Source organism: Carettochelys insculpta, chromosome 8 (assembly GCF_033958435.1).
Source record: "Carettochelys insculpta isolate YL-2023 chromosome 8, ASM3395843v1, whole genome shotgun sequence".
Classification (NCBI taxonomy): Eukaryota; Metazoa; Chordata; order Testudines; family Carettochelyidae; genus Carettochelys; species Carettochelys insculpta.
This window is the reverse complement of record NC_134144.1, coordinates 32,736,750-32,763,992: the sequence shown is the minus strand read 5'-3', so window position 1 is coordinate 32,763,992 and position 27,243 is coordinate 32,736,750. Positions and strand designations below refer to the sequence as shown.

Sequence of the window (27,243 nt, the reverse complement as noted above, 5' to 3'; positions counted from 1 at the left end):
GAATGCGGCCCGCTGAGCCGGGCCCTCCTCCCCCCAGCGGGTGCACGAGCCTCCCGCGGAAGGGGGAGCAACCTGTTCGAGCGCAAACCCTCCAGACCGGCTGGCAATCCGCGCGGGTCCAGCCCAGGCGGTGCGCGGCTCTTAGCGGCCCGCAGCGCCGGGCCGAGCGGCTGCTTTCGGGTCGGGAAAAAAGAGGAATTAAAGACGTTCAAACCCCGGCTGCCAATGCACCCCAAGGGCTCCCGGTGCCTGAGGTCCGGGGACGTGGGTCGGGGCCAAGCCAGAGGCCACCCCTGGGCCAGGGCTGGCAGCGGAGCCCCAGGGCGCGGTGGTGGGGGGGGGCAGAGATGTCAGGGCCGGGTTGTGGTTTGGGGGCAATGCAGGCGCTGCAGCCCAGCGAGGACTTCTCTTGCATTTCCTTCCCTAACCTCTCGGCCTGGGCTGCTACCACGCCGGGGCCGGGGCGGGAACATGGCGCTGGGAGCCGAGCGTGCCAAACCCGCACGGAACTGCGGCGCATTCCTTTTTGTGGGGAGAAAATTTACGGCTCGGTAATAGGCCTTTTTATGGCCCGTTTGGGCTCGCCATTGGCTGAGGCTGGTCATGTGCAGCCGTGATGGCTTTCATGGCCTTTTTCCTGATTCCCCTGGCGAATTTCCCCCTGCATTCCGCCTTCCCGGAGCCTCGGCCCCTTTTTCTAACCTCGGTCTGCGCTGCGCCGGGAGCTCCGGGTCCCGAGCCCGGCCGCCTCCGGCTGTTCGGAAACCCCCTCGGCGAGCCCGGGCTCCGGTACCTGTCAGCCCCAGGCGCCTGTGCAGGTCTGCTCGGCGCGGCTCGGATTGCTAATGGATTACACCGACCCTCCCCGGCTCGCCGGCCGGCCGCCAGCGCAGCGAGCGGGTAAGGACCCTCCTTACTGCCGGATTCCGGCGCGCCCCGCCGTGGGGAGTCAGAAAAGCAAGTGTGGGGGCAAAAGCCGCGGCAGGAACCGTGAAAGCAGCGAGTTCCCGGCCGGCTGGCTCAGGAGCGGCCCCTGCCTCCTTTGTCACCTGTGGGCCAGGCGTTTCCTGAGCCGCGGAGCCCCCAGCAAGCTCCGCTTTCCGGGCGCTTTGTGGGGGGCCGCGCCTGGCCCCTCGGAGGGAAGCGGGGGAAAGGTGCGGGAGGCGCGGGACCGAGTGCCGCAGCGGGCGGTGGGCGGGGAGCAGAGCGGAGGCTGCCCGGAGCCAGGGGAGAGGGGCGGCGGAGGGGTGCGGGATGCTTTGCTTCGCTTCGCTTCAAGAAAGGGCTTTTCCGGCGGGTCCAACGGGTTTGCGGTGTGCCCCAGGCTGTGCGAGGCGCTCGCCGCCCTTTACGGGGCAACAGGTGTTTTCCGACGCAGCGCCGGGGGAGTTAATAATTTGCAGCGCAGAACGACCGCCAGGGAAGGTTAGGAGAGCGGAGCCTGGAGGAATAAAATGCTATCGGGTCGCGGCTCCTTTGGGGCCAGGCCAGGGGCAAATCACGAGCCCCGCTCACCCCGAATAAAAGCATTTTCCAGCGGCTCTTCCCGCTATGCTTTCGATTGCAACTCGCCGCAAAGGTTTCCGTGCGAGCCGATTCCGCCCCGCGGCTGAGCTGCTGTCGTCCCCGGGCTGGCTTGTCCGGCCCTGAAAACGAGAGAAGGTCCTGAAGTCAATGAATATTTCACAAGTTAAAGAAGCTTCGCAGTGACCCTCCACCCAGTGTGCTGAATTTTCCAGGGCTGTCTAGGGTGGTTGTTTTTGCTGGCTCTCGCACCCATCGATTTTACTGAGATATTTTATACCACGCATTCTACTGATACCAAAACCAGGCATAAATATACCTAAATACATTCACCGAGACCTACAGTTCTAGCTGTGAACAATATTATACAATACAACAGTTGTAGCAATCTGACTTATACCTGGTAATATTATATAATATTACCTTTTTTAGAAAAGTAGATTAAATATAAAATACGTACATCTCGTACTCTAATAATCTACATTTTCTGTTATGCACGTATGTATGCGCGATCGAATAGAACTTTCATTTTGAAATGGGTATATAATAATTCTCTGCGTTCGACCGGAATGATAGAAATGTTGCATTGAATCTAATGTTTATAACTCTGCAAAAAGGTCGATACATATTATAGCACAGCTCTACCTCTGTCTATGAGTCTCTATACTTATCTATAGCCATATCTATAATTATGTCTAGATGCAATTCCATATTACAATTGCAATTACAATTATAGGTACAGTTACACACACACACGCATCGTTTACAACATGATTATTTGGGTTACAAAGAAACATTCGTGATGTCAAAGCATTGCATTTAATGTTCAAAATTGATTATGAAATTAACAAGGATTCTTCTGGGTCCAGGATATCTATTTTGCAGCCTGCTGTGTGCTTTCCGCTAGCTCTGTTTTCCCATTAGCCTGCTAAAATGAGTAAAATGAAGACTCTCAACTAGACGGTGTTTTATGTATCCTTTCGCAACACGAGAATGACGTCTGTTTTATGTGTTATTTACTCAATTGTGCGTTAGCTAAGGACTTGTTTCTAGGAATGACTCCTGATGTGGCATAGATGTACCATTGGTAATTCTGCAGTTGACTGGTTGCAGATCAATCTACAGTTTTGCGAAGTTTTCTCTCGAATGTTTTCAAATGTGAGCCGCTTCTCGGCGGCTGGGAGGAGTGATCTACAATATTCCACGGGCGAATTTCGCAAAAGCCCTCCTACGTGTGCATTTTACACACAGAGACAATGGGGTTTTGTATGGATATGTACACCCCCATTACTCGGCTTCTTGGGCACTTTGCGGCTTGCTTTTTTTTTTCTGAAAGGGAGGGCATTCCGTTCTCCTTACCCCCTGGATATATTGCTGTTGTTAACACAGCATACACACACTCGTGTTGCTAAGTGTGTGTTTGTATGTGGGCGCGTGTATCCTTCTGAATTCCAAACATTGTCAAGAACGTAGGTGTGCCTTTATCTGAGTTGATTTTGCAAAGCCTAACGTGCCGCAGGTGTGAGAAGTACGGGGTGAATATTGATTTCTCGAATTCATTTAATCTTTGGACGAAACTAGTGGGTTCATCGCACACCCTTTAATGACCTACGCTCTGCAAAGGACGAGCATAAGCAAGGAAACTGCAGCCAGGAGCTAGGGTTACCCGCGGCTCAGCCGCATTCGGTCAGCGTTTAAAAATCAGATTATGCCCCACGCTTGGTTAGTGTAAGAAAACTCCCTTCCTTTTTGTCTCCGATCAAAACACAGCTGAACGAAATGACTACGAGCCCGGTAGATGCCTGATGCGTATTAAAGGGGCGGGTCAATGAGAACATAAAGGACCAAATAGATAGGAATAAATAAATACAAGGGATTTTTTCCCTCCTTAGAATCTCAAGTTTTGTTTATTTTCCAGTCATGTTTGGTCAAGGAAATCTATTTCGCATGGGCTGTTTTATGGGCTCTGGCGGCAGAAGAAATCCGAACAAAGACAGTATTTCACTCCTGGGCTGGCAGGCAGCTGTTAAAGGTATTTACTGCTCTGCTGCAATGCGGCAGTGAATGCTGCTGGCAGCGTTAGAGGAAAAAAACAGGAAGTGAGAGGAAGGGATGGAGGACAGTAAACATCTCAGCTAGTCAGCTTCCACCGAGAGCCACCAACGGAGAGACCCTGCAACAAAACCCCTCTTTAACTGGTGCCCTCTCTCAGTGTGGCTGGTTCAAAAGGGGAGAACTCGCGGCTGTCTAGCTGTAAAAGGGGAAAGAACAGAGCAACCGAAGCGTCCTGGAGTCTCCAAGAAACACGTGAATTAAGAGGGTGGCCTGAGCTCCCGAGCGGAGCTCTGCTGAACACCATTCCCACGCTCGCGCGGCTGGAGGGGAGCAGAGGATCGGTTTATGTCGGCAGGTTTCTACCTGTGCCCCCTTCTTACCCGCCTCTTCCTTCGGAAAGGGACTGTTTGTCTGTCCCTCTCGCACCTACCGGCCCTCGGGCAGTGGGTGTCTATAGGGCAGGCGTGGCCACAGACAGATCGAGCTGATCGAGCTGTCTGGTACATTATTCAACTGAAAAAGCAGCCCAGGCAAGCTGGGGGGCGAAGCCCGATGCGCTTCGGATTCTGCATTTGCTAAGGCTGCTCGGCCTTTCATCTTCGCTGCTCCCGAAACATGCCGGGACAGGGCATCCGCCCTTAAACCTGCACCCCTCTGCGCCTGCCAGGGGGAGTTCGCCGCCGGGGGAGCTGCCGCAGCGCGGCCCAGCGCTGGGCCCTTTGGCAGGAAAGACACGGTCTTATTTTTAGCAGCAGCCGCTTGGCATTTTCAGCCGCAGGCGCGTTTCTTCTGCGGGAGTGTCCTTAGGCCAGAACTCAAGCGAGCCAGGCGAAGAGAGGGGCCGCTCCAAGGGAGCCCGGCGGCGGACTCTGCCCCGCAGTGGGGGACAGAAATTGCTCTTTTTTTTTCCCTTGCGGAAAGCGGAAATCGCCCTGCCGGGAGTCGCTTGTGTTTCAAAGCTCCCCAGGCACGTTCTGCCCTTTGCAGCCGCTTTCCCGGTGCGCGCATTGCAAATAAACCCCGAGTCCGAGGAGCGGGCGGGCAGTGGGAGCCCAGAGGAGAGGGGCAGGTCCCCGGCCCTGCGAGGTGCCCAGCGGGGACAGAGCCTAGAGCCGGCTCAGCGGGCGGGGAGCGGCTGTTCGTAGCCGCCCGCTTGGGCAGCTCAGACTTGCCCCGGGCCCCGTCCGAGAGCCCGGGTGTGCAGCAGCCCTTTCCCGCTCGGCCTTCCCCCGCCCGGGACTGCGCTAAACTCTCTCTCCCTCTCACTGGGGACGTGGCCCCGGAAGCCCAGGCGGCCTCCCCCCGGGCCTGCAGATCCGCCGTTTCCCGGCCGCGCGTCCAGGAGAAGGCGCTGTAGGACAAGCCTGGCAGCGGCCTGTCCTTAAGGCGCTCCCGCAGCTGAGCCGCAGCGGAAAGCCGCGGCCGTCCCGCGGTCCCTCGGGAGAGCGACCGCCTTCTGCGCCCCCCCCGCGCCTACTGCCGCCAGGCCGGTGGCCGGGGCGCTCCTGCCGGCGGCCCCGAGCTGCGGGTCACCCGGGGGCGGCAGGAAGAGCCGCCTGCTGCAAGTCTAGCGGCCGGGGGCCGTCGGGAGCAGCTGCCGGGTAGCCCGCTCCTCCCAGCCGTCGGGAAAGCCCCCAGCCCACCGGCTACCGCCGCTCGGCTGGCACGGGGCGCTGGGCACGGGAGTGCTGCTGCAGGGAGGCGGCCTGGCCCCGTCCAGCCCTCAGCAGGGGCCCGGCCCTGGGACTCAAGGCACGGGGGGGCGTCCCCGCCCACCAGACAGCCGCGTCTGCCTCCCTAGCAGGCGCGGGCCGGGTGGGAGCGGGTGGGGGCCGGGGGCGGGCCGGGCGGGGGCCGGTTGGCGGGTGGGAGCGGGTGGGGACCGGGCGGGGCGTGGGGGCCGGGTGGGAGCGGGTGAGGGCGGGGGGACGGGTGGTGGGTGGGGATGGGGTGGTGGGTGGGGGCCTCCCTTCGCGCTCTGCCCGTTCCCATCCCCCGGGCTTTGGTGCTGTGCGGTCTCCGCTTCCCTTGCGCGCCTTTGATCCCCGCTCCGCGCCCCTCCGGCCGCGCCTTGCGGGAGGAGCCCCGCTCAGGTGTCCCCCGCGCCGCCTGTCCGCCCCCAAGCACCCTGTCTCCCTCTGCGCTCCAGGCTGCGGGGCTCCGCTCCCGCAGTCAGGCCGCCAGCGCTGGCACCAGCCCCGCCTCCATGGCCGCTTGGCTCCTGGCCTGGCCGGCGCCGGGCGAGGCTGCGCCCTGCAGCGGTTCTCGCCCCTGGGGAGCTGCACCGCAGCTTCGCTCCCGGCCCCCGGAGTTTGCGTGGCGGTGGCTGAACGCCCTCCCTCCGCGGTACCCGGCCTAGGGCTGCAGGGATCCCGGAGCGCCGTGGCCCCGCCAGGCCGAGGCGCGCAGCGCGGGCTGAGCTGGTAGCGTAGAGCAGGTGGTACAGGAGGTTGACACCGCAGGGACGACCCTGGGCTGTGTGGCCACGGAGGCCCGCACACCCCTACCGCGCTCGCTATAATCACAGGCGCTTCACTCCTGCGTCCTGGCCATTGCCAGAGAAAACCGGTTGTTGTTGGATTGCTTTGCCCCGCTTTATGGTCAGGCCCCCCAACACGCGCACACACACACACACACACACACACTCCCTTTTCGCCTTAGAACAACACGCTCGGCCTTCCGCCTTCCTGACCCAAGCTTCAAAGACGCGTCGGCATTTCCGATAGAGTTCCACCGGCACAACCGGCCCTGCTTCGAGTCTGCGGCTTGGAGCCGTTGGGCAGCAGGCAAAGTAGCTGCCTGCTCCAGTTAGTCAGATTTATAGCCCTGTTTGCTCTCGGGAGAACTTCGCTGTGTCCCCCAGGGCGCCCCCCTTCCCATTTTCTGGATCTTCTCTGCATCTGTTGGCATAGTTGAACGATTGTTGCGTTCATTTTGATTTCTGAATGGCTAAGTCTAAAAAATGCACGTCTTCCAGACATTGCGCGTGCATTCTCTCTGCCTCGCCTGCTTAAGAGTGGCGCCTTGCTTTGAACTGCACAAATGATTCAACGCTCTAATGTTCACCGAAAACCGTAGGGTTGCGCCATGTTTTCTTCCTCTATGTTCTTTGCCCTGTCTAGGACCACACCCTCCACCTCCCACAGCTCACTGGGTCATTACCCCTCCCTCTAGTGTCACTTTCCACCTTATACAGGTCTCTTATGTTGCCCAGGATTTTGCAAACGGAGATAAAGTGGCTGGGCCTGTGGGTGAAGAAAATGCGCTGTTAATACATGATCTGCGTTGACTCATGACATTCACTTGCCACGTTTTTCAGTTGAATGGTGTTCCCCCTCTGCTCGGTACCCCGGTGATCTCAGTGGCCTGGCCAGCTCCAAACACGTGTGAAGAAAATAAAATAAAATTAAAATAAAATAAAATTCCTCTGCAGTGATGGCTCCCCCCTTAGTCACTTCCTCCGGCCTTGCACTGAAACCATTTGTGAGCAGCTCACTTTCATCTTTCGCCATCACTTAACGATCACCCGTTGGCCTGACCCGTCATGAGCTTTGGATGTTTCCTTCAGCTGGTCAGCTGCTTTGCAGAGGTAGCCCTAAGGCTCATGAAGCTAGCTCAGAATGACCGCCAAGTATGTGCTTACCACACCTGCCCTCAGACATCTCATTTAGGTTGCATGTGACAGTCACTCCCCTCAATTCACTACGGCGCAGAAAGGCCCATAACGCTCCACTGCCCAAACTGCAGAAAGACCAGAACCGGCCTTTGCATAGCTGAAGATTAGGTGGAGAGCTGCGCGCCTTGTGCTCCCTGCACGTAGCTTTTCGGACTCCCCATAGGAGGCTCCACCCATGCACAAAACCCACCTGCGGGCATTGGGCACGTTAAGCGATGCGGGTTCGGGCTTCTCCTCAGCGAAAAGGGCTTCCTGTGAGAGGAGTCTGCCAGTTCCCTCCTGGCCGCCTGCTCCTTCTCAAGGCTTCTGCTCAGCCTGGAGGCTGCTTTCCAGAGGAAGATCTGAAAGCGGGGGGGGGTGTCTGCGCTCCATGGCCAGCGAGGATTTAGCTCTTCCTGCCCTTTGCATGTCACAACGATGTCCAGAGGTCCCATCTCACTCCCTGTCCTGGCTAAATAGCAACAGAGAGGGAGCCGTGCTAGTCTATACACCATCAAAACAACAAGCAGTCACGTGGCACTTTAAAGACTAGCAAAATGGTTTATTAGGTGAGCTTTCGTGGGACAGACCCACTTCTTCAGACCATAGCCAGACCAGACCAGACTCAGTGTTTAAGGCACAGAGAACCAAAAACAGTAAGCAAGGAGGACAAATCAGAACAAGATAATCAAGTTGAGCAAATCAGAGAGTGGAGGGGTAGGGGGGAAGGTCAAGAATTAGATTGACTTTCTGAGTCATTATAGGGGCTCGTCTGCATACTTGGCTCAGTCTAATTCGTGACCTCCCCCCCCACCCCTCCACTCTCTGATTTGCTCACCTTGATTATCTTTCTCTGATTTGTCCTCCTTGCTCACTGTTCTTGGTTCTCTGTGCCTTAAACATTGAGTCTGGTCTGGTCTGGCTGTGGTCTGAAGAAGTGGGTCTGTCCCACGAAAGCTCACCTAATAGACCATTTTGCTAGTCTTTAAAGTGCCACGTGACTGCTTGTGGTCCTGGCTAAGGGTGTGTTCTAACCTGCCGTTGTCCTCCACCGGTCTTGGAGGAGGAGAAGATGGTAGGTCCTGAGGGCGAAGGTAGCAAACCGCCCTGAAGGCTCCCTCGGTCCAAAGATCGGTCCAGTCCAGGAGAATATTTACTCCCGGAATTCGTGCTTCGGTCTCGTGGGTTGAGTGATACGTTTTCTTCTGACGGTCGTTTCTTAGGGGCATCCTTAACCGGCCGAAGGCAGCACCCAACCTGCTGGGTGTCCAGGCCACTCCGCAGCCAGAGGCTCAGCCTCTCAGAGGGTGTCACGGCCTCGGCCTGTTTAGGAATAGGTCTGCCCAGCGACGTGCTCAGGCGGGAAAGGGGAGCCGCCCAAGGGCCAGAGCAGTGACCCAGGAGAGGAACCCGGTAGGGAAGAATCAAGACTCCCCAGAGTCTGCGCCTGGGGCAAGACGGAGGTTCAAGCCCGGCTCTGGCAGCGTGAGGCCCGAGCTGGAAATGTCCTTATGGGTTAGGTGGCGGGGTCTGGCGCCGGCTTTTGCCTGCGTGTTCCCGGGTTCCCCGGCTGGAACAGACACGCTCCCGCGCGCGGGCAGTGCCCGCCCGGCTCCAGGGCTCGGCCATCGGCGAGAGCTGCTGGAGCTGCCGCGCGGAGACCAGAGGCAGAGGCCAGACTGGGGGCCGGAGGGTTCCCCTCTCTCCGCTCCCACGGGGCTACCTCTGTAGCCCGCTTCTGCTCCGGCTTTCCCCAGGAGAAGGGCTACAGGCCCTGCCATGCAGCAGCCAGCCCCGCCTCCTCCCCCCGGGACAGCGGCTTCGGAGAGCGCGCGGGGGGCCCTTCCCTGGTGCCCGCCTGCAGAGGGAGGCGGCTGGTGCCATTTGACGTCCTCCGCTCGGCCTCTTTGGCATCCTCGTTTGCTCCTCGCCCCCCCAGCTCTCTTCACACCCGCGCCGCGTTCCGGCTTGGGATCCCCCCGCCCAGCTCCACCCATCAAAGCTTTCCTCGGCCCCTCCTCACGCCAGCCAGCCCAGCGCCCGGCCGCTTGCGCACGCCCTTCCAGCCTCCCCTAGAGCTCCCCCAGGCGCGGGGAGAAGCCGGGGAGCCGCTGGATTAGCATTTTCCAGGGGCGCCCGACCGAGGGGCGGAGAGGGCCCTGCATGAACCCCGTCCCTTGCCATTTCCTCCCCTGCACCCACGCGCTAGGGCTGAGCTGGTAATGCCGGGGGAACCCCCCACCCCGCCGGCGCCTCCCACGGGAGCGACGCTAAAGCGCTAACTCCCCTTGCCAGGGGCAATCAGCGCGTTCGAGGCCGACCTCGGGACACCTCTGGGCTCTCGGCGTTTGATGGCCCGGTTTCATGGAGCCTTTCCTTAGCGAATAAAAGTTTAAAGCCTCAGGTTATTTATGGCTCCGTGGAGATAGGCCCTGAGTGGCTCCTTGGAAGCACGTGATTCCAATAAACTTTGTTTTATGGCTCGAGAGTTGACAAGCCAAAATATAATTCCCACCGTAAATTAGCTTAAGAGCATCCAAGTGCAGATGGTTCCCTTCAGTCCCTGCAAGCGGTAAACCGGGAAGGGTTAGCGGGGACCAGTCAGGCTCGCATCCGACCATCGAGACCTCGATCTCCCAGGTCCCCCCGGGCACGCGGGAAGCGCACAGTAAGTCCGTTACTACTCTGCCTACAACCAGATAAGAGACCTGCTTCTGCCTTTCTGGCGCTGCAGCCACCAGGCAGAAATATTCTCAGGGCTGGACCAGCCTGAGTGTGACCAGGGCAGTTGCAGGAGCTCGGGCGAGGCAGAGAATGGAATTAGGATGCTTTCCCACGGCGGAGGTTTCTGATAACCCAGTGGCGTCTCATTCTGCCCCTAACCCTGGTCTGTCCCCGGAAGTTGTTTTTTGGTGCTTAACTGCTGAGATGCTCATTCTAGTTGTTATCCTGGAGGAAAACCTAGTAGTGTAATAAACCAAAGATGCTCGGAAAGCTCTATCTGGTGGCCTGTCACTGCCTAGTCAGCTGCTTTGGGTATTTGTTGAACAATTCTCCGGTGCAATGGCTGATGCGGAATAGTTGCTTAAAATAAAATCAAGCGTTGACGTTTTCTCTGTCAGCATTTATGTTTTAAGGAAGATCCGTCTGAATGCAAGTAATTTTTGCTTTAAACTAGTGATTAACTATTTAATTGAAAAGAAAAGTGACGTTAAAATAGAGTAAAATACACCCTCTAATGATTCGGACAAAGGCTCTTGGAAGCCTTGGTAAATGTTTGGGTATTTACTGGCGGACTTAAAGGGAATTAACTCCTGTCCTACTGAGATAGAAAGAGAACGGTAGTCATTTCTAGGCTCAGAAAGGATATGATGTCTTGTGACGTGTTGCTACACGTTACGGATTATGACTTATCAAAAATGGAGCTGAATGCCTGATTTGGATGTCAGGGAATTGCAAAAGAAAGAAAAAAAAAAGGCCTTTGCTATATTTTTCCAGTGGGGAAAATGGAGTTTTTTTCTCCCATCTCCCACTGATCTGAAACAAAAAGTAGACAGTCTAAAGTGAAACCAGCACACCTCAGCCGCTGGAAAAAGCGCTCCTGGAAATCTGCTGGGATTTTATTCTCCGTTCGAAATGCACTTCTTTGCTATTCTCCTAGCCTCACAGTTTGCCTTCACCTTTTCTGCCTCCTTCCATGTACGCGTTCCGTGTTTTTCCATAAGTGTTGTAAAGAAAGACTATGCATTTCTGATATATAACAATAACAAACGTTTCTGTTGCAACAGGTTCGGCACAATGGAAAGACGTCCACAGTAAGTAACTCCTAATTTCTTACAAATTCAGCTCTGCGCGAACACAGATTCTTACGCCTTAGCCGGGCAGGTCAGAGAAGATATTCCAGTTTTAGGTCGCTGCACAGGCTTTTTGTATTTGCACATAAAGGCTCGTGGGACTCACAGTTATTTAAGCCTATTCTCCTGAATGTTTATAATCACAGATCATATTAAACGTTGATGTACAGTTTCCGTAGAGATAAATACAGTGCGGCCCAGGGACTAGGTGTCGTATTAAACCGCTCGTAAGTAATATAAACTAATTAGCAGCGATAGCATTTTAACGTGCCGGAGCGGTACAGCGCCTCCCTGTGCAAATACTGAATTTATCCTACTCCACCGCAGTTGCTTATAAGGTTGACTACTCCTCCTCTTTCCCAGAAAATGCGCTTGCGTTTGTTATGCAATTCGAAATCGTCTGGCATGGCACACTGAATGAGAGAAACAATGGCGTGGGTTGTGTGGTTAGCCTTACCCGTCCGAGTTGTTTGCCTAGCGATGTAATTACATTATTCTGAGCAGTAGCACGGACCCTCTGGTTCAATCAAGTCTTTCTGAGCTGGTGAAAATAGGGCATTTCCTTAAAGGATGTGAGGAAGCGGACTAGACCTGACGTGTGAGGTGCTGGGGGAAGCCTGCCTGAGTCTCCAGCCTCGGATCACTGAAAATGAAATGAAACCTAAGGGAACATGAGGGTGAAAATCTAAGGTGAAGACAATTGCGTATCATTCATTAACATTGTTGCTGACCCGTTGTGACTGCACTGATGGCAAATCTCTTCCTTAAATGCCTTTTAAGTGCATAGCTCTGGAAGAGCGACCTGGATTTCCCCCACCCCCCAATGGAAAAAGAAAGTCTAAGGCTGCTAAGGATTCATTACACTTAATTTTCCTACGCTCTCTGCAAATCAGGAGCGGATTGTGTAACGGGCGGGAGGGGAGCTGTGCGTCTTTATATTTTCCTCCGCTTCCTTTTCCTACACTCTGAGCATCAGTCTCTTTTGCAGCTTAAAGCCAGGCGCAGGGCTCTGGTATTGACGACACAGTCCAATATAATTTCCCTGCCCGAACTTAACGAGTGGCCCGGCTACCAGGTTGTAACCCCTCTTCCGTAGGTAATTTCTCTCCTGATCTAGCTCAGCCCCGAGTTGCATGACTCCCCTTCTTCCCCCATAAGTCGGGGGCCGACCCTAAAACTGTGGATTACGGTCTTTCCCCCAACCCCACACTTAGCATCCTGAATAGGACCCAGCCTACAAACAAGCCTGGGAGATCAAAAGCGTTTGTACGGGCAGTTGAACAGGAGGTGAATATTTAACGCTTTTGTCCATCAATAACTCTTTGGCTTTGACCTGTCTGAGCAAGTCGTGCGGGAAGGTGAAACGCGGGTCACAGCGTCTAACAAATATGAAAATGGGGGGCTGCTTCCCTGCTGCAGCCTCACCCACCCCTTCTGCGCAACTCTGGCCAAAGCCAAGACTCTCTGCTGGGCTGCGGACGAGCTTTGCTAGCGCTGGGCGCATCGCTGGGGGGTTAACCGCTCTTCCTGACCGGAGGCTGCGTTCGCATATTCAGATGCAAACTGGAGCCAGCCAGGACCGTTGCTTTTGCTGGCAGAATCGTTTGGAGTTGCCTTGGCCAGCCCCGCCGGAGTTAGAAAGCGGCCGCTGGGAAAGCCCGTCCCCAGCCCCGTCCAGGGGAGCGCCAGAGCAAAGCGCCCTTCCATGCGCGCAGCGCCCCGGCGCGCCGGGGTGCCCGGAGCTCCCCCGGCGCTGCAGAGTCGAAGGAGAAAAGCCGCGGAGGAGGAGCTGGCGCACACACCACCCGGGCACTTTCGGACTCCTGCCTGCGGCCGTCCACTGAGTAAAACGAGTGAAGCCGTGGGGCTAGGTCTGCGAAGGGGTCCCGATGACCTGTCGCCCTGTCCTTCACCATAAACGCCACGGCGCGGAGAACCTGGAGAGAGGCACTAAACCCAGAGGTTTGGAGATAGGTTCACACTCAGCTAACGGGGTCATAGCTGGAGAGAGCGCAGGGGGCTGGAGATCAGCTGGGAAACTGTCGTAATACAGCCAGAAACTTCAGCGGCTAAAACTTTTCAGACCAATCTCTCTCTCTCTCCCCCGCTCTCGCTCGCTTCCTGTGTTTGATTCCTGTTTCGATTAAAAGAAATCCCTCGGGGGGTGGCGGGGGAAGCGACCCAATTAGCTGAAATCGCTCCAGACCCACAGCGTCACTGTGTAATTCCTCTTTCTTTGCATTCTTCATTTTAAAAAGAGCTTATTTCGGTCAGGAATAGCCATTGGCTTTCGTGGAGGCTTAAAGTAAGGAGCGGATCCTTCTGAGCCTCTGGGATAAAGTTAGTGGAAATTCGTCGCGAAAATTTCTCGTCGAGGTCTAAAGGTCCATTTCATCCATTGTCACACACCTGAATCCTTTTCTGAAATCACACCCTTCATCACAGCCATATTTCAGAGCCTTAGCACAGCAGCATAGTTTGCATTCCTCAGAAGACAGTAAGGAATCAGAAAATTGCAAAGCTCCCGTTATTCTGTAGATGAGAACAGAATGTTATTACGTTGTCTATATATACCCTGTAGAACCGAATTTGTGTGGTATTCACATAGTCACAGATTCGATTCTAGGGGAATATATGGTCGATGCAAAAACTTCACCTTTCTGCAAATGGTTAGCGTTTTAAACCCGGAATGTATCAAAAGACACGTGCATGCTGAAAACTGGGGAATTCTAAAAGTTTTGCTGCCTCTGGTATCCTATTTACTGCGCAGTACAACAATGCTTGCTAGCTGTTTGTGTTGTTCAATCGTTAACTCTCACCAATGGTCTGTTAAGCAAAACATTTCATCCCGCCATCAGACAAATTTTCTGAAAAATACCGATGAACTGATGAGTCCTTTAAAAGGCACTTTAAAAGTTAGTTTAATCCGCCACATGTGGGCAACATTTTCATACCCAGTTTACAGATTTCATCCAAATATTCATGACACTAGCAGGGGCAGGATCCGGCAACACTGAAAGGTATTTACTTCTATCCCAGGAACGCCACTGATGAATGAAGGCTGCGTTTATCTAATTACCTCCGCGAAATCTGTACATAAAGTTAAATGCCATATTGCAGTTCAGTCGGTTGGACTTTAGGGATTAAAAATGAATGTTTCCTGGCTACACGCGTGATTATTTTTATAGCGAGCCTTGCAAAGTGAGCTAGAAGTTACTGATTGCCTAATTTTATTCAACAGAACTAGATTCTGGTAACTTTTGGATGACCTCTGCGAGACAAAGACAGGACAGATCCATTGTACATCATATTACCCTCTTCTTTGATGTCTTTTCTTTCTCTTGGGTCCTTAGCCATTTCCTACCTCTTACTGCTCTTTGGGCTCCTCGGTCTTTATTTCTTTCGAGATTTTGTTCGACAAATGTAACAAAGCACGTCTGAGATTATCGCTGGGGCATTAGACGAAAGGGCATCAGAGGTTAGAAAAGTCAATTCAGCAGAAAAGCTTGCTTTACCTGAGGGTCGCTGGTGCGGCCAGCGCTTGCTGAATATTCTCACCCTATTTGCACCTGCTTTTGAAAATAAACGACGTGGTATTTTGGCCATTTGATTACACGTCTCTTATTTAGTTAAATTGGTGGGAATTATGAGATGCCCACAAATCCGGTGATAAAGACCCTGCCTTCCCATTGGCTGAGCCGGTCACGTGGGTGCCTAACTTTATTCAGTTGACAGCAAGTAGGAGGGCTCTATGGAAGGGGGAAAAAAGACAACACGAGAAAAATTAGTATTTTCCACCTTCCGAAATTAATGGCCATGAGTTCGTATGTGGTGAACTCCAAGTATGTGGATCCCAAATTCCCTCCCTGCGAGGAATATTTGCAGAGTACCTACTTAGCGGAGCAGGGCTCCGACTACTACACCGCAGCGCAGGGCTCTGATTTCCAGCCTCAGGGACTCTACCCACGGCCAAACTACGGCGAGCAGCCCTTTAACTGTAGCAATGCCCAAGACTCCGCAGCGCAGCCGCGGGGTCACGGCCAGAAGCAATCCGGCCCCCAGAGCCACTTCCCCGGCCAGGCAGAGCATTGTCTGCCGCCTCCACTGAGCAGCTCCCGAGCCTGCAGCCAGCAGCAAAACCTCAAGCCACCAAACGGGCCCGCGGTTAAGCAGCCGGCGGTAGTTTATCCCTGGATGAAGAAAGTCCATGTGAACTCGGGTAAGGCTTCTCTTCTTACTTTGCTCTCCCGCTGGACGCGTAGCTCGTGGCCAGAGTCTTTCCAAGGGACGAACCAGGGTTTCCCGCTCCTCGTAAATTTTTCCTGCAGGGGAAACAGGCCGTTGGCCAGGTGGCTCTTGTCCGTGCAGGAGATATCTCCATGTTAGGAGCCGGGCCGAGATTTCCCGAGTCTCTCCCTCTCTGTCCCCCTCTCTCTCTGTAAAGGAGGAGGAAACATGCGGGTCTGTTGTGAGGAAATGTGATCCCCCGCAACAACCACCTGGCAGGCGCCCGGGAGGTTTGGTTTGGGAAGGGTAACTCGCCAGCCAAGCTGAGATTGGTAAAGTTCTCCGTGTTTCCTCCCTCAGTGAACCCCAGCTACACCGGAGGCGAACCTAAGCGCTCCAGAACCGCCTACACGAGGCAGCAAGTCCTAGAACTGGAAAAAGAATTTCATTTTAACAGGTATCTGACTAGGCGGCGCCGGATTGAGATCGCCCACACTCTGTGCCTCTCTGAGCGCCAGATCAAGATCTGGTTTCAGAACAGAAGGATGAAGTGGAAAAAAGATCACAAACTGCCCAACACGAAGGGTAGGGCTTCCTCAGCGGGCTCAGCCCAACCTTTGCAGACTGCTCCCAAGGACCATCAGACGGACTTGACAGCTTTATAGAAGAGGGGAAATTTTCCATTTCATCCCTCGATTCGCGGCAGGACTGTACGTAACTGACTAGCATCCAAGCAGAGCCTGCGTGTAGCAGCTAAGGACTCAAGAGGGTCATCTTCCTTTAAGGTACAAAGGCGACAAAACGACAGTGCTTTGGACTTGATTTGAATTACCGACGGTAGCACCATGTGAAGCCCATGCCAGGGAGTGGGAAGTGAGAAAATATTAAGTGTGATCTTCTGTCCCCTAAAGGAACAAATAACTGGGAACGAACCCCGGCTCGGGTTTAAAGTGGCGATCTGATGCTTTATTCTGTCTACTTTCTTGCCTTGCCCGGCCCCAGACGATTGCGGGATCGGGGACAAATTCAGCACAGATCTCTCTGGCTTAGTCTTTTATTGAAACGAGGGAGCCTAGTATTTGTGAACGCCTCGTGCTGCTTTACATTTCCCGGTGCGGTGAAAACACACGCTCCTTTCCAAACCACCTCGGAGCAAATGCATAGAAATATCGTGAAAACGGGTTGTTTTCTCTGCTGACCTTACCGTAGTTATTTATTGTTAATTAGAGAGAGTAACAAGAAAAAAAAAAGAGAGAGAGAGAAAGAAAAGAAAACAGGCAAACCAAAAATACTGAAGGGGGAGGTGAAATTCACTCTTCCTTCTTATCCTTATGCATAAATATCAGTCAAGCTGAACCTACAGCACTCCTCTGTCTCTTTTTCCGATATCCTTGCGTAAGACGAGAGCGTTCCTAAATCCTCAAAATGTATGATCGAGAAGTTACATTCTTTATCCCGTATTTTAAACGTTTGCTTTCTTCGGCGCCGCCCTTTGAACCAGCGTTTCCTAATTTAAGAAAGAAAAACACACAGAAAACTGTAAAAAACAAAACAAAACAAAATAAAATAAACACCCAGAATGAAAATCAAAGCGATTTGTGGCATCATTTAAGGCATTCTGTCTTCCTAATAGCTGACACGCTCTTTGTTTCATGTTCTATTTTTAGTTAAAGGATGGGATTTAAGAAGGGTGGGAAACACGATTTGGGGAAGGCTCTTCTGTTTTAAGAAGAAAAGTGAATTGTAATTGAACTCTGAGGAATGAAAAAAAGCTAATTTTAGGGGGGAAATGTAACGTTTTGTCACAGCTGGGCCAGTTCGAATGCGCTTTGATTTGTCCGGGGGGTGTCTTTTTCACCAACGAAAAGTTTTTGCGCAATGAGCCTTTCTTATTTCTCCATGAAATGCTAACGAAGGGAGCAAAATCAACTCGCCCTCTTAAAGGACACCTTAATGTAGACGGATTGAAAACAGGCCCTTTTCTCTGGCCCTCTGAAAACAGTCAAGAGGAGGTATCGCTGCATCCGCTATTTTAGCTAGACGTGATTTGTACGTACACTTAAATTCTTACTTCTAGTCAAAGAAATACAAATTAACAATATCTGAGTTATTTGCCAAGCTGCAAAATTGTTGGAGTTGGACTGTTTTGGCAATAAGCCGGTATCTGGCCATCTCACGGGAGGAAACCCGGGTACAAATCATTTCATGTTAGGCTGGAAATAAAAAAAGGAGAACTTCAAAAACCATTTCTTTGGCGACAGGAACTGCGCTCAGGGATTCCTTTTGGCCCTTGCCTCATCCCTAGAATTCAGTGAAGTGGGTCACAAGACTTGGTCTTTTGTATGCGATCCTGGAGACAATTCTTTGTTCTGCCTTAGGGTTAGCCTAGTTCTCAGCCTTGCACATGGCCATACTTGAATCTCCACGTCGTGATATTAAAGATGGATATTCCTGCATTATTCGCCTCATTGTTTCTTATACAAAAAGCGCGGAGTTCATACATAGCGAAGGCGTCTTCTTTTCTGACGCTTTCACGTCGAGAAGCTGAAAAGGTATTTTACTGAAGTTCGGCTAAATTGCAGAAACAGGTTCATCCAGAGGACAACTTTTCTGTTCGATTAGCTGTATTTCAGCCGGGAAGAATGACCTCTAAACCCTTAACCTTTTGGACCTTAACTCCTCTTCCTTTTTTTCTGACACGGAGAGCCGTTAGAGGCAGCCTGTGGAAGCCACTGTCCTCGGGCAAATTTCAAAGTTGTGGGAACGAATTCTTTTTTTCTTTCTTTTTTTTTTGTTTTTAGCATTTTTTAAATCGACGTTCAATCTGCCCGATTGCCACAGCTGGTGTAGTTTTTCTCAAGCTGAATCTGAAACCGAAGCTCTGGTTAATCTGAGCTAAGACAAACCCCGCTATTGTTTACCCGGTGTCTGTGGTGAGCTAACGTGACCCAAGTAAACATGTTCCTTTGGGGGGGGGGGCGGGAATTGACAACTTCGGCTTCTTTTGTGAAATATTCCTGAAAGTAACTTGCTCAGAGAAACACCTCCTTCATTTGTGTGGTTTGGGTTTAACGGATCCCTACGGGAAAAGGCCAAATTCTGATCTCAGAGGACTCCCCCCCTTTTCCTCTCCCCGTCTGAAACCCACTGAAGTAACAGGGTACATCTGAGAATGGAAGTTGGCCCCTTGTCTTGGGAAGTGTTAACATCTTCTGGACCGCTGCTTGGTTCAGACACAGCACTTAAAATCCGATCTGCCGGGCCAGTCTGAGCAGGGCTGGCGGAGTTTAAGTTTACTTGGGCACAAACTCTGACCACCCAGGCCTGTTAGGGACACTGCCAGCGGTCTGAAGGCCCAGGACTGCACCTTGGGTGTAAGGATGAACTCGAGCACTAATTTGCTGTTATTCCCCATCGGAGTCCATAGAAAAGGCAGAGGTGTTTTTAACACTCCGGCGAGGTTACGTTTGATGGCTTAAGCAGCGAAGATGTTTGCTTTTGCTTGTCACCTTATGCAGTCTTTTGTTAGAAGATTGCATTGAGCAACAATAGGATGATATCGACCAGCCTGGGATGCTTTTGAAAAGACTCTCTCCGTGTTTTGCTGCCGCTGATTAAAGTATTACTGACACTAACTGTCTCCTGTAGTTTTGGTGTAAGTCCTCCGTGGTGTATTGAAAGGACAAAAGGCAGAGAAACTCGCTCTGTTTTGTACCTTGGCCAAACTGCCCTTAGCATGTGGGCCCCTATTGTCCAATCAGGCAGGCCCTTTCCTTCATCACATTGTAAAATCCTGCAAGCTTATGCCTGATCCCGAAGTGCATAGCCACCCCACCGCCCTTTGAACAGCTTGTCTAATGCCATGGGCTAGAGTGGTGCGACTGGGGGCCAAATGGGAGCCCGTATTTACGGTCGGGCCGCAGTTAAAATGCTTTGCCTTGAAGAAGCCCCTTCTGAATGACTCCCGGGTGCTTGGAGCTTGGCAAGCGTCCAGGCACCACCCCGGAGGTTGCCTCGAGTCCCACACCGGTGGGGTGTGCTTTAGGGGGGCGCTGGAAGAAACGAGCGCCCCCTGCCCCATCGCAGAGAACCGGGGGCAGGTTTATAAAACGTTTCAGCTGGTCTCAATCAGCCACCAACCAAAGGCCAAGTCAGGAGTTTGAACTTGCCTGGAGACCTGTAGCAGCCGGGACAGGAGCGCCCAACTAACACCCACAGGGACATTGTCTTGCTGCGAGAGATCTCTCGCACTCTTCCAGCGCCCGGGCCTGCCACCTAGGGCAGGTGGTGGGGAGCAGTGGCCAAAACCAGGCCGCCCTTCTTGCAACGCGAAAGCAGCTCAATGCAGCGAATCCGCCTGGGGCCCGGCACGCGGGAGGCTGCAGGGGCGGGGGTTTGAAGTCCCCCGGACATGAAGTTGCAATATTCCGCCACGTTTCATGATGGCACTTTGGCCGCCTCGTGCCTGACGGCTCCTCCCGTTACTCCCAATGCCTCAGTCCCCTTCTGTATGTCCTATCGCCCCTAGTCGTTAAGGGAAGGACGGGGGGGAACGGCAGAGTCAATCGCAAACGCCAGGCGCAGGAAACAGGGACCTCTCGGTGCAGAGACACACCGCTTCCAACGGCCATGTTTGTTATCCCTTTCCCCTGGTTTGTACAACCGCACAGACCGCACCGAGCTGGCCAGGAACAGTCATAACAGGCAGAATTGAAAGTGCAAGGAAGATGATAAGAATAGATTTCTAGAAGTCCTGGCCACGTGATGGGCGAAATAATTAATTCAGCACGTCCCTTAAGAAACACGGAGTCGTCATTAATCTGCCAAGCAAAGGGCTCTATCAGACTTGAGAAGTGAAGAGATCCCAAGAATATACTATACAAAGGGGGTAGGCGCGGTCCCTGCCCACCTAGCGCCCGGGTAGCCGCCGCAAAAGAGAAGCGTGGTAGGTAAACATTTTTCTTTTATTCCTTCATATTTAAAGCCTTTGCGCTTGGCTGTCACGGGAGTGACAAATAGGACCCCGGGCTTCCTGATTTGCAAGCGTGCAATAGGCAGAAGTCGGTCTAGGCTGGTGTGATGACCTGAGATTCAGGGGAAAAGATTTACATGTTATGAAAAATTGTGCTCTTGGGCGAGGGCTCCCTTTGTTTGTGTGTGTGTGTGGGTGTGGGTGTGTGTGTGTGTGTGCGGGGCCAGGGGCTGCCTGGAGGTACCAAGCAGGCAAACGCTAAGGCAGAGGCTTGCTGAGGGCGGCATGTGTGGGGGAAAGAGGGCAGATTTACTGGTTGCTTGTGTCTTACTGGGAACAATACTGGCTGTCAGGGCATCTGCTGCCCATTCTTGAAATGGTGAGAAAAGGCCCCGAACTTCTTTTCAAGCCGGGGTCGTAAATTTTGCCTTGCGTCATAATAGAAAGCTAGAAACCGGAGTGCAAATTTTACCCGACGCAGGTTTTTAAGCGGCAGATAATGAATCCCCGCCCCCCCCCCCCGCTCCGGGTACACAAAGGGAAGGATTTACTCGCATCGGAGCAATGCCCGTGTGTGCCCCGCTCCTCTTCGGGGTTCAGCTGAAATGGGGAGCCGAGCGCTCCTGGGCGGGGGCCCGTGTGAGTGGCCAAGGGGGTGGGAACCAGGGCAAGCGCAGGCAACCCCTGAATCTCGGACTGAGTTTGCGGCAGAGCCTCCCCCCCGACGGGAACTTTGGGGCCCGTAGCCGGAACGCTGGGGATCGCGGTTCCCCCAGCGCGCCCGGCCGGCTCTTCTTTGACCGTGCAGCGCCGAGGCCAGCGGGAAGGACTGGCTGCCCGTAAGATAGTCCTCATTCTCCCTGGCTGAAGCCAGTCCTGAGCCGCCTCCTCGCAGCTTTTCGGGCTCCCCTGTCGGTGGCGGGGCAGAGGCAAAGTTTCCGCCCTTCTGAATTCTACCTCCCAACAATAACCCCTTCATTCTGGTGGGGGCCAAACCCCGGCCAGCTTCCCGAGGGCTCCCCTGCCTCCCCTGGCTGAAGTTGGGGCTCCCCCCCCCCCGCTGCCCGGGGAGAACCCCAACGCCGCCGGACCCGCGGGGGAATACACTGAAACGCTTTCTTCCCGCAGCTAGCCTGGGATATTTGATCAGTTTGACAATTGCCGGAGTTGTTGTTATAAATCATCGTAAGTAATTCCTGAAAGGGTGCGAGGCTGCTGGAGGCGGGCGGAGACTGTAAATCTTTCTGTTTTATTGCTCTATGAACATATGCTCCAACTGAAGAAGTCCTCAGATCCTTTAGTGGAGACAAATTCACTCCAAGCCTGAGTCCTGCTAGGGCTGGCGTTTCACACTTCTTTATTGCTTTTTCGGGCCCCGGGCGAGGGAGGCAATTTTTGCGGCTGCCGTTGGTGTGTTTATGCCGTCTGAGCTAAATGAAGCCCTGGGAGGCGTGTGTCTTTTCCTAAGAGATATTTACAAATTAAGCATAAAAGGGAGATTTTTCCCCCCTCCTCGTTCCCTTCTCTTGATCTTTACTTGAGGAATGGTTACACTTTGCGCTTGCAACTTTGTGTTGCGAGCAACCGCGATTTCCCTCAGTTGGAAATGTGTAAACACGAGTTAGAGTGTGTGTGTCCAATCACACGCACCTCTTTATAAATACAGATAGATCGTTAGATGAATACACGGCTAACGGAAAAGGATCCCAAGAACTCCGAGTAGGACCCAAGTATATCATTTCCGAGAAATACAAGATAATAAATCCGAAGTCGTAACCAATCGTTTACCTTCAACGCGTGCCTCACTAACCGGACCTCAATCTTTTTACAACTTGTTTGCAAAGTCAGGAAAAGCAAAGTAATTTAGATAAATGTTACAAGGCGCTCATGGGCAGTATGGTAAGGCGATACATTACTGTCAGATCTCCATGCTTTGGATGGTAATGAAATCTTAGTAGATCCTAGATTAGGTGCGGTTTATTTATAGCTACAGACGCCCTAGAAAATCAAAGAAAGGGGCTCAAATACGTTTTTGACAGAAGCTGAGCTATCCGAGACCTGTGTGTGTATTTCTATGAAACACAGAGTGTGTTCTACAGATAAACATATAATGGTGCTTTCTCTCCCTCCCTCGTCTCTTCTTTTCTCTCTTCTTCCGTCTTCAGAGCTGGGAAATTCGAGTTTACCTCAATATTCCCCCTGCGGAGAAGGAGAAAACAGTGATTAGCAGCACATCCTGCTAAAACCTAGAACATTTGAGTCAGCTTCACTGCGTGCCTTTGTGTTTCAGAGCCCTTATTAATCCCCCTTTTCGGTTACACCAACTCCCGGTTTCTTTCCGCCTTCTGGAGGCCATTGCTGAGTTCATGATTCATGCGCTCAGCCAGGGCTGGAGAAGCTAGCCTTCGGCTTCACATCCCGCGGGTCTGGCTGAAGCACAAATAAAACAGAGGAGTGCCACGGCGAATATGGAGGGTTCGTGGATTACTGGACCCTTCCTGTGAAGGTTGCCGAGACAGTGCAGTGTATCCAAAAGGAATACTGGAATGCTGGGCTCACCTGGGAAGAGGCGGTCTTCCGAGTGCTTCCCCAGCAAGATCTAGGTGCCCAAAGGGGGGCTGTAGCACGTCGGAAAGGAGTCCCTGCCTGGCGCCTAGAGCAGTAATAGAGCCCGGGCTTTACTGGCCCGGGGAGAGGTTTGGCGTTGGACTGCGCCGTTGCTCGCACCGGAGGCTTAGGGCTGCGTTTGGCTCCCTGTGTAATTCTCCCAGGCACGGGCGCGTGCTGGGGGGTTTGGAGAGGACGGACATCGTGAAGGTTCCAGCCTCAATCAGAACAATCTGCTCTCCGGATCACGTGAACAAATATGCCTGTGTGTTAAGGCAGCGCCTCTATTTCTGATCAGAAAGGGGTTTCTCTTGCTCCTCTCCAAAAAATCAGAAATGGCCGCACGATTTAAACCCGAAGCCGAGCGATCGCCAGCCGACTGCTGCCTGTTCATCCCGAGGGCTGAAGGCCGAGGACTGTTGTTGTGAATTAAAAAGAGCAACAACAACAAATTCCGAATTCCGCTCGCCTTCTTTTATTGGTAGTTGAGCCTGAACCTGTTTTCGTTCTATCGGGAATACTGGTGTATGAAAATGTCTGCAAGCCCGCAGGATCGGCTTAGGACGGTACTGTCGGCAGACAAAGGGGGAAGGCTAGATTCTGACAACTGCAAGGACAGATGCTGAGGCTGTGGAGCCCGGGGTTGGGATAAATTGATACGCAGGTAAGCAATTGCATGGCAAAATGGACCATTTAAGCACGAGTCTGCGTTTGGGGAGTAACTGTAACGTGCTAGTCCTCTGTGGTCTGACTGCAAAATGTCTCTAGATGTATGTTTCCATCTAATTTACAGCAGGATCATCTTCATTCTAGGCGGCTTTTCCTCGGAAAGGAAAACTTTGCAAACGTTCGGGAAAACGTGCCTGTCCCCACCCCGCCTCCGGTGGTTTCCAGTGTGGCGTGGCAATTAAACACATAAAAGAAAGAAGGAAAACTTTGTCGTGTCCCTTTGCTGCCCAGGTGCTATGGGGCATCCTGTTAAATCTCCGCCTCGGACTGCTGGGCAGGGTGCAGCCGGGCTGATCTATACTTTACGATTTGAAATACATTCACCTGGAAGGAAGCCGCCACACATGGTGTCTTGCATGTTCTTAACAAACGCACCCAGTACTCATCTATTTCCATAGCCTTTGATTTATATTGTAACTCGCTCCTGTATTTCCAGCGGAGCTACGGGCGGGCGGGTGCGTGTGTGTGTGTTTATTTCAGTCTCACATGCGGGCTAAGTGTTATTAGCTACTCAGACACCAAGAAAGTTTGCATTAAATCTGTTTCCATTGTCTGATCAACCTTACATGAGCCAACGTGGTCGGGGGGGAATATTTAGTGGCAGCTTGGGGTCTAAACGCAATAAAATCCAAACAACTGTCTTCAGACCTCTTTCGCCTAGTAAAAGTAAATGTATCCCACAGAAACGTGTTTAACTCACTTTTTGCTGCTTAAAACAGCACCGACCACGAAGGGCAACGCTGGCGCTTCTAAATAACTTCCTACTTTTAAAAATGTCTGAGTTCTGTGACAGCTTTTGCCATTATAGGTATTGAAATGAGCACCCTATAACGTCCAGCCTTTGCGTGGATGAGTGCTGGACAAAACCTGACCAGAAGTCTGTATCGATGGTAGGCAAATCTTCCTTCCTTTTCGATGCTCCCCCATATTTATGCAGAACAATGAAAAGAAGGAAGGAAAGTTGTTTTGTCAATTGCGCGTGCCCTGCTCGGGGAGAACTGAAAGGCAGTGAACATTTTTCTTAGCGCTATGCCTCCAAGCTGCTGGCCTGCCAAGTTAGTCAGCTGAATCCAATTACTGCAAACAGCATTTCATTTGGCTCGATGGAAGCACTCACTTATAACTTCACCTAAAATTTCAATAATACCTATATTGGGTCCATGCCTGACTAGTTCTAAAGATTTCCGGGGGTTTGTCCCTGGCAACTTTTTAAAGTTCTATTTCTTTGATGAAGCTTCGGTACCGATGGCGTAAAGCCAACCCGTGTAAGCACCAGATCCTTAGACATACAAACTTCGGTCGCGGCTCGCCTTAGCATCAAAGATCTGTCCTGGCAAGATGGGTTCCTTTGCGACCCATATCTCGAGTAAGGAGGACGTCGCGGCGGTGCCGGGGAAGCGGCTGCAAAAAGGATCAGAAGGCGATAGGGGATTAGCCACAAAATGAGAACTTACCGCGTTGCTCAATTGCGGGTTACAATGACTTGATAGCAATACTATGAGCTCTGCGGGCAGGAGCTAAGGTGGATCGAATTCATGCTTTCTTCTTACCCACTGTAACGTGCTATTTCTAATGAATCCCGTTATAAAAAAAATAATAAAGCGCTTAAAGTTGACGCACGCCCACGTGAATATATTATATAAGACGTTACCGGGACAGGCCTGGGACCAGGAACCTGAGGAAGCACCGTGCGTACTCGTGAATCTCCACTTCCCAAACTCCAGTTTGCCAGCACAACTTGAGGTGAATTGGAGGGGCTCTGGATGGGGCAGTGAAGATTTGGTGGAAGGCTGCTAGCTCTGTGATGTTGTGAGCTATTGGCGGCGCTTCCGTTGGTTGTTCATTAAGGGGTGAGTTATTGCTACACAAGCCAAAGGTCATTTCAAAAGCTTATGGTTGCGAGATATCGTCTTTAGAATGACCTGGACTGCTTTGTGGGGGATTTTCTGGCACGGGCGCTCCCAGGCTACGCCTGGCAGAGGAAATGTACCATGTTCGTTTTGGTCCGCAAAGGCTGGCCGTGTGTCGACAGCCGGCGAAGTTTCTACCGGAGCGCTCCGTGGATCTGGACTGGGGAAGGGGAAGGGGGGCTCCTGCTGAATTTGTGTGCCTCTTGCAGCCCAGAGCCAGGGGTGCACTCGCCCCGTGTCTGGCTTTTTCTCGTGCTCAACTCGAGATAACCCACCGCGATACATAATGTACGAGTCAGTTTCAGTTTCTGGTCAGTTTCAGTTCTTCTGAGCCGGGTGGTTAGTCCGGCGCGCGCTTTGCTTTCCACAGGCCGCTGGCCCTAACGCTGCGCCGCGCTCGGTGCACTTTTGCGGAGGGGTGGGGGGAAGTTAAGCTGCCTAAGAGACACGGGGAAAGTAGCTCCCAGCTCGGGGAGGGGCTGCAAGCATTCGGGAAGCCGTGAGCAGGTGGCACGTTTTTAGTGCCGCCCGAGTCGCAGCTCTTTGGGCCACCACTGCGCGCGAAGGGTTGCAAAGCGTTCGGGCTCTGATCGCCGAGCGCCAGACTGTGCGCGCGGGGTATTGTCTGCAAAAGTCTAACAAGGCCTCTGGAAAGTCCTGCCGATGAATCGTGCAAAATCAAGGGCTTTTCCATGCTTCCTTCGGAAATAAACGGGAAGCGGCCGCGGTGCGTGGAGGAAAAGAGGGGAGCAGAGGGAGAGAGGGTCGGTACAGAGCAGGCGAGAATTTATTACGGAAGTCATCGAGGAGAAAGTACAAAACAAAGCGGCTTCCGCTGATAGGTCTCGCTTTTGTTTCAGGTGCGCCCCAGCGGATTGTCCGAAGGCCTCCGAAGATCCTACAAAAAGAGTTAAAGTCAAAAGTCAAGAAAAAACGTAAGTGGGGTGAGTTTTTCTTTTCGCCCCTATCCATTCGCCGCCTTCCTCGCTACGGACGTAGTGGCTACGGGTAATTCACCCTACGGAAAGAACAAAAATGCGCGCGAGTTTAGCTTCCCCGCGTAGGGCGCCAGAGCTCCCCTGCTCACTGAGAACCGATCTGCAAACCTGTGGCGGTTTAATAACGTGAACTCAACACTCCGGCCGCCAAGTGCGGGGCTAGCGTAAAAGCGATTTCCCCGAAATCACGTTATTTAAAAGGGTCTCGCCCCCTTTCAAGTGGCAATGATTAGAGCTATTGAAACGACGCTGGGAAACAAACTAAGCCCCCCGTAAAACCACCCGGGGACGGATCCTGCTCCCATCGAATGGCAATTCGTCAGCACCTTCAGTGGGAGTTGGATCGGGCCCTTTAAACGCCATTAACCTTTTCGCAGTGCCAGGACGCGCCCACGGCTGGGCAGAAATGTTAATATGGAAGCCCCCAAACAATATTTTGCTTTGCTCGCGTATCGGTCCGAAGGACCAACATTATGCTCCTGATTTCCCAGCGTTCTCAGGCGGCCCCCAGTCTGACAGCAGGGGCAGAGAAACAGCAGATACAGCTTTTCAACCGCGGCCCACCCTAGGACAAGAACGCATCGTCGTATCAGAGGCAGCCAGGGCCAAATCACATCAGTCACTCCTGCGCCACAAAAACTGGGGGCAGGGGGAGTTAATTTCCTGCAAGCCTTCCAGCCGTCCGCTTGGTAACCTCCGTTCCCGCAAATCC

General features: G+C 52.9%; 2 protein-coding genes across 6 annotated transcripts in view; both read left to right on the top strand.

Annotated features, from left to right (window-relative positions):
• Positions 1–767: 767 nt before the first annotated feature.
• The window catches only part of HOXD3 (homeobox D3), a 34,323-nt gene continuing 7,847 nt past the window's right edge, over positions 768–27,243 (top strand). The window contains exons 1-3 of one of the 5 annotated variants that reach the window (XM_075000646.1): positions 796–900; positions 11,023–11,049; positions 26,394–26,468. The gene's annotated coding sequence lies outside the window, so the exon portion shown is untranslated. Of the gene's footprint in view, positions 901–9,799; positions 9,903–11,022; positions 11,050–20,182; positions 20,261–23,539; positions 23,559–26,393; positions 26,469–27,243 lie in introns of those variants that run through there. The other 4 variants (XM_075000649.1, XM_075000647.1, XM_075000650.1 and 1 more) reach the window with 4 other exon arrangements.
• On the top strand, positions 865–17,331 carry HOXD4 (homeobox D4). Its single transcript, XM_075000655.1, has 4 exons — positions 865–900; positions 11,023–11,049; positions 14,330–15,307; positions 15,676–17,331. Exons 3-4 carry the CDS (start codon positions 14,899–14,901, stop codon positions 15,978–15,980), a joined length of 714 nt encoding a protein of 237 aa, XP_074856756.1. The 5' UTR covers positions 865–900; positions 11,023–11,049; positions 14,330–14,898; the 3' UTR covers positions 15,981–17,331.